The sequence below is a fragment of the Chaetura pelagica genome, unplaced genomic scaffold (genome assembly GCF_000747805.2).
Source record: "Chaetura pelagica isolate M959 unplaced genomic scaffold, ChaPel_1.0 scaffold383, whole genome shotgun sequence".
Classification (NCBI taxonomy): Eukaryota; Metazoa; Chordata; class Aves; order Apodiformes; family Apodidae; genus Chaetura; species Chaetura pelagica.
The window spans coordinates 386,679-393,079 of record NW_009952804.1 but is presented as its reverse complement, the minus strand read 5'-3'; the positions used below and the strand labels follow the sequence as shown (position 1 = coordinate 393,079).

General features: G+C 42.5%; 1 protein-coding gene across 1 annotated transcript in view; it reads left to right on the top strand.

The window, feature by feature from the left end:
• KCTD9 (potassium channel tetramerization domain containing 9) overlaps nt 1-6,032 on the top strand; it is a 7,404-nt gene extending 1,372 nt beyond the window's left edge. The window contains exons 2-12 of the mRNA XM_009995017.1: nt 388-509; nt 1,109-1,152; nt 1,328-1,424; nt 1,920-1,978; nt 2,556-2,684; nt 3,323-3,390; nt 3,493-3,588; nt 4,095-4,244; nt 4,604-4,709; nt 4,965-5,098; nt 5,818-6,032. Coding sequence (XP_009993319.1) covers nt 388-509; nt 1,109-1,152; nt 1,328-1,424; nt 1,920-1,978; nt 2,556-2,684; nt 3,323-3,390; nt 3,493-3,588; nt 4,095-4,244; nt 4,604-4,709; nt 4,965-5,098; nt 5,818-5,934 — 1,122 coding nt within the window. The 3' untranslated portion in view covers nt 5,935-6,032. The remainder of the gene's footprint in view (nt 1-387; nt 510-1,108; nt 1,153-1,327; nt 1,425-1,919; nt 1,979-2,555; nt 2,685-3,322; nt 3,391-3,492; nt 3,589-4,094; nt 4,245-4,603; nt 4,710-4,964; nt 5,099-5,817) is intronic.
• Nucleotides 6,033-6,401: the final 369 nt, after the last annotated feature.

The following is a 6,401-nucleotide window of genomic DNA, read 5'->3' as shown; positions in this document are numbered from 1 at the left end:
CAGAAGTTCTTCCTGGAGTCGCGGTTAAAGCCCCTGTCGTGTGTTCGGGCCCGGTGGGGCCCGGTCCGACCCTCCCTGGGAAAAAACTCCATCAATAACGGCGCTTAAATTCGTTTCCCTCGCTCCAAACCCGCGTGGGGGTTTCCCCAGAGCTGGAATAACGGGAAGAAGCGGGGCTGACGGGCAGAGCTGCACGGCAAGGCCCTGAGGGGGGCAGCTCTGCTGGTTCCTGGGCCTTCCCGACCTCCCCTCTGGGTGAAGAGGGTCCTTGAGGTGATGGTTGGGTCCTTGGGACAATCCCTGCGTGTCTCCTTCCCCCTGTAGGAAGGTTTACAGCCCTGGTTACAGCCCTGGTTACAGCCCTGGTTACAGCCCTGTCTCCCACAGGTTGTGGCAGTTTATGGGACCCTCTCAGACCTGCTCTCCGTGGCCAGTAACAAGCTGGGAATCAAAGCCACCAGTGTTTACAATGGGAAAGGGGGACTCATTGATGACATTGCTTTGATCAGGTAAGGCTTACCCACTACCAGGTGAATCACAGGTGAAGAGACTTATCACCTTGTCAATCCTCAGTCAGTAACTTCCCTTCAGAATAGAAATGATCATTTCTAGCCAGGATGTCCAAAGGTTCCTTCATGCCTCAAGGTAAAATAAGACTGGTTTTTAAACTTCAAAGCATTTCTGTCCTGATGAATCAGAACTTGAGCTGCCTTTTGTGCCTTTTGGCATCCTCATGTGTTGATTCAGTGCAGTGTCTGCACCAGGAACATCCCCCTGTTCTGTTTTTTTGGAAAAGGAGACAAGCTCCAGCATGGCTTCCTAGGGTACTGCCATCATGGGGAGAAAAGCAACTATTTTGTCAAACTGAACTGGTTGAGCAACAGTGATCCCTACCTGGGTGCCACAGATCACATCTCTGCTGAGATCAATCATGTAACAATCCCCTGGAACCTGCAAAATTAAGACAAAAATCAGATACTGAAGCTCTAACTGATTATCATTTCCCTGAAACAAATCACAAGGGGTTCCTACTGCACTTAGATGACAAAAAAAAATTAATAGTAATCTTTTTGCTTTCTTTTTTTTCCCCTCTTCCTCCCCCTTTCAGGGATGATGATGTTTTGTTTGTCTGTGAAGGGGAACCATTCATTGGTAAGTCTCTAAATCTTCCATTTAACATATTGTTAAATGTAAGAGGTTTTATTTTGCTTCAGTTTAAACTTAAACTTATTTTCTGGTGTTTTGAGAAGATACCTCTTGCCCTGTGGAGGATTCAGAAATATTCACAGATTGCCTAAGAGTTCTTGTGTCTTTCTCCTCTGTGTAGATCCTCAGACTGATGGAAGACCTCATGAAGAGCTGACAGGGTCCCACACAGACTGGTTAACACTCAATGTTGGAGGCAGATACTTCACCACTACAAGGTCAGAAGGCAACTTAGCTGCTTTTGTCCTGGAAGCATTTGATTTCAGTAAATTAATTAGAGCAGCTGGGGAGGCTTCAGGTGCTCTTGCAAAAAAGCTAGAAGAAAAACTTGGTGTGAGGGATCTTCAGCTTTCTCTGCATTTCATATTTGCCACCACAGTTTTGCAACAAATTAATTCTTAAACCAGTTTAACATATGAAGTAGAATTGGCAAAAAGCCTCGACAGGGATAGATTTGTCCTTGGAATATTAGGTAATATATCCTTGGAATAAACTAATCCTTGTTATATTAGGTTACTTAGGTAACTAAGTGCTTTTTATTTAAACTATCTTTGACAATTCCTGAGGTCAGAAACATGTTTTTCTTTCACCCTGTGTGATCACATCAGTACAGGGTGGCAGCTGTTGGAATGCATGTCACACTGGAAGGACAGAAAACACCTAAGGAAAACATTCCATGTAGAAATAAAATGGCCTTGTCTTTTGTTTTGTAGGAGCACTTTGGTTAATAAAGAACCTGACAGCATGTTGGCCCACATGTTTAAAGACAAAGGTTAGTATATGAAAATAAACTTTCCTTTTTAAGCTAAGAAATGAGCAAGGCAGGCAAAAGGCACTTCCAGGTTGAGACTCAGTATGTTGAAATATCCAAAGTGTGTTAAAATATCAAAGCAGAATGTATCACTGGTGGGGTTTTGGTAATTGTTTACTTCTCCATTGCCCATGTAACACCATCTCACAAACTGAAAGTAGAACTTGCATCCATAGTCAATATTTTGGGGTTTGTCTTTGATTTGGGGTTTTCATCTGCTTCTTGCTCAGCTTTTTCAGCAGAATCAGTGGGCAAACACTATGAGGAAACAAGGGCAGACCAAAACCTTAATGCTGCTTTTATTCTAGCAATAATTCTTAATGTCCTTGATCAAATGTTTTAGTGATTTATAGCACAAATATATTTGTTTGAAGGTGATTTCCCTCCCTGCTTATTTTCCTTCCTTTTTCTCTTAAGAAACACTCTTTTAAGTGGAATTTTCATAACCCGGGGCCCTCTGCTAGTAACAATCTGAAACTGAAGCAAGTGCTCTTCTATTAATATCTCCAATTTAATTATATATATGTTGTGGAAACAGATGCTTGGGGAAATAAGCAAGATCATAGAGGAGCATTCCTAATTGACCGCAGCCCAGAGTATTTTGAGCCAATTTTGAACTATTTACGTCACGGACAGCTCATTGTAAATGATGGCATTAATTTGCTAGGTAGGTATTACCTGTGGGACATCTCCTGCATTATTATTATTACTCTCTAGAAGCTGAACTTTGCCCTCAGGTAAGCATGGTTAAAGGCAGTGGGATTTTTGTCTGCTCATCGGAATGGTTGGGATGTTTCTTTGGTGAATTGATTCTCCAAGCATTTTAATTCCACCTGCTTGGTTGAATAAAGATAATAATGTTGAAACTTGAGAGCATTAGGTTCTCCACACTGGTTTATATCCAGCTGTAATTCTGGATTTGGTATCTTTAACCCAATGCTGCTATTGGAAACATCCTGTCTGAGTTATTTTTGCCTTTAAGCTTCAAGCAAGCTCACTTGTCCTCTCTCCAGTTACCACTAATGCTATGTCTGTGGTTTGTCACTTTTATTAGTTCATGCATTTCTATAAGAAACTTCACCAAGTGACCAGTTCATCTTAGTCTGGCTAAAATGTATAACAAGTCTAAAAAGTAGGGGAAGTTGATGAAATCGATGTTCCTCCAGGAGTCGGGATGGATTCACCCCGAGTTTCTGGCATGCTGTTGGTGTGACCATAGCCTGCCTTCTCCAGAAAGGGAAGAAGAAAAGTGCTCTCTTGCTCAGCCACTCCCTGTCAGTAACAAACACTGCTTTGCTTTGTTAGGTGTTTTGGAAGAAGCCAGGTTTTTTGGTATCGATTCACTAATCGAACATCTAGAAATAGCTATTAAGGTAACTAGTTTTCTTTAATACACAAATGCACGTGTCCTGTTCTTCTGTGCAATCTATAATGTAGTTGTGTCTGTGTTAGCTTTTAAATATCTCTCTCAACAGAATTCCCAGCCAGCTGAGGATCATTCCCCCATCTCTCGGAAGGAATTTGTCCGATTACTGCTGGCAACTCCAACCAAGTCTGAGCTGCGATGTCAGGTGTGAAAATGCAGCTTTTTGTCTTCACCTCTAGTGTTGGTGCCTCGTGGTGAGATTTCCTGCAGCATCAGGTGACAGTGATGCCAGCAGGTCAAGGGAGGTTCTCCTCTCCTTCTGCTCTGCCCTGGAGAGGCCTCACCTGGAGCACTCTGCCCAGTTCTGGCCTCATCAGTTCCTGAAGGACAAGGACATGTTCCCGTGGGATCTGCTCTAGGGGATTCTGCTCTAGCATTGGGGGTTGGACTGGATGATCTCCAGAGGTGCCTCCCAACCCCCACCATGCTGTGATTCTATGATTTAAATTTAAAATGCTGATGCACCAGCATAACCAAGGATAATACTTGATAGCTTTGCATTTACATTTCATTAATCCTACATAATAGAACGAGGGGTTTGTGTATCTGTATCTTGTGTATATAAATACACAGGTACCTCATTCTCTTGACTGTTTTCTGGTCAGAGCTGCACCTTCTGTAACTGTTGGGCCTTCATGGTGTTGGTTGCAGGGTCTCAATTTCAGTGGGGCAGATCTCTCCCGGCTAGATCTTCGCTACATCAACTTCAAGATGGCAAATCTGAGCCGCTGCAACCTGGCCCATGCCAACCTGTGCTGTGCAAACCTGGAGAGAGCTGACCTCTCTGGCTCTGTGCTGGATGTAAGAACTCTTTGTGGCTTGGAAACTCTGGGCTGTCCTTTAGTCACTTGAAGGAAAGGGGAATTGGGATAAGCAGATACGTGTAAGGCAGGATTTTCTGCAGTTGTTCTGCTTAGATCACTTCAAAAGCTTTTTGAAGCTATTATAGTTTAAAAAAATGGGTCCTGGGTGAGAATTCTCTTCCTGATGAGAAAGAAGCTAGAGTGTAGCCAGTTCTTACACAGCCTCTCAGTAACAAGGCTCTTGTGCTTTATTAGGATTCAGTGCCTAAATAGAAATGCAACCTGTGCTCTCATCATTGTCAGTATTGCTGATCTTCATATTTTTATCAGTCTCACTGACTTGTCTACCTCTGTCAGTGTGCAAACCTTCAAGGGGTGAAGATGCTGTGTTCCAATGCAGAAGGAGCCTCTCTAAAAGGCTGCAATTTTGAAGATCCATCAGGCCTTAAAGCTAATTTGGAAGGTAAGAAGTTTTTGCCTGTTGGGTACTCTGTGGAAACTGATCCAGGTGTTGGTCAGTCTGTAGGGCATGGCAAAGGTTTGGCTGTGGTTTGTATAATCCATGTTTTCATGAGAGAGAGGCCTGAGTGTGGGACTGTATAATGACATTGCAACTTCTACCTTGACCTCTGTCCATGTACATGGCTCTGAGGAAGCATCATGCTGGAGCTGCTGTGTTTCTGACTGTGTTTGAAAAACTCTTCCTTGTGTTTTTTAGGTGCTAACCTGAAAGGTGTGGACATGGAAGGCAGTCAAATGACAGGAATTAACCTCAGAGTTGCAACACTGAAAAATGCAAAACTAAAAAACTGTAATCTTAGAGGAGCAACTTTGGCAGGAACTGATTTGGAAGTGAGTTATGATTTGTTCTGTACACTAACTAGTCAACTGACACCATTTTGGGGACAGTTTGGGGATTTGGCAGAGTTCTCCAGCTTCAAACTAGACAGAGCTCACTAGGCTGCTTTCAGTCCTGGGGAGACATGATCTGGGGAGTCACATTTCAGTCCAGTTTCAGTTTGGAAGCCACAGAATGGCTTGTGTCATCTCAAAGATGATGCATGGCAATTCTGGCTGAACTCAACTGGGAGATGACGCCACCACTGCAGAGCAGTGCAATTCCCTGGGCTCCTGGAGTTTTTTGATCCTGGCTCATCATTTATAGATTAAAGATGGAATCTTACCTGCCTGGGGGCACAGGGCACACTGCTGTCTCTCTTAGACACACTGGGTCATTTTGCAAGCTGTGTTCATGGTGGTTCTTCCTCAAGTACTAGAGAAGCGTTTCAGAGGAAGGTCTGGTGAGATTGCAAGAGGCAGCTTCTCCCTAGCCTACATCATTTGATATAAAGAGTGTAAGTCTAACAACTTTAAAAACAACTTTAAACATTTTAAAAATAAATCCAGTTGTTACTGTGAAAAGAAACTACTTCTTTACTAGCAGTAACTATAAAGTAGAATGACAGACTGGAAGTTTACACTGAAATTTGTGTATTCATGGACTTAAGGTGAAGTTTTGAACTAAGTTCTGGGTGTATTCAATTAACATTTATTTTCCTGTCACTCTCTAGAATTGTGATCTATCAGGCTGTGACCTCCAAGAAGCTAATTTGAGGGGATCTAATGTAAAAGGAGCTATCTTTGAAGAGATGCTGACACCTTTGCACATGTCTCAGAGCGTCAGATAGGGAAGACAACGTGCTGAAGAGGAAGGAATCAAAACGTTTATTGTGACTTTCTTCACCTCCTCCCCTTATTAAATTAGAAGTAATGGTTATTAGACAACTTACGTTTACAGTAGTGCCTAAGTAAACTCTTCTTGGATCACTTTGTGAAAGGAGTGAGGAAGCAGGCTGGTTCTAGAACCAGAATGTGTGGCCAGTTTGGGGAGGAGGGAAGAGTTAAATAGGTTCGTTGTTTAGCATTGCCTCACTTTGGAATGCATATTTTAATTTATAAAGCACAATATATGCAATTCTATTTATTAAATCTGTAGCTGCAATATGAATAGAAAATGTTATTCATGTCTAGTAGCAACAAAGTTCAGGTTTACAGTTAGAGGAGTGTATTTACAGTTATTTCTTCATTCCTGCACCGTGTGTTAAATGACAGATGTGGTTTAGACAGTGTCCACAGGATGTTTTCAGGTACTCTT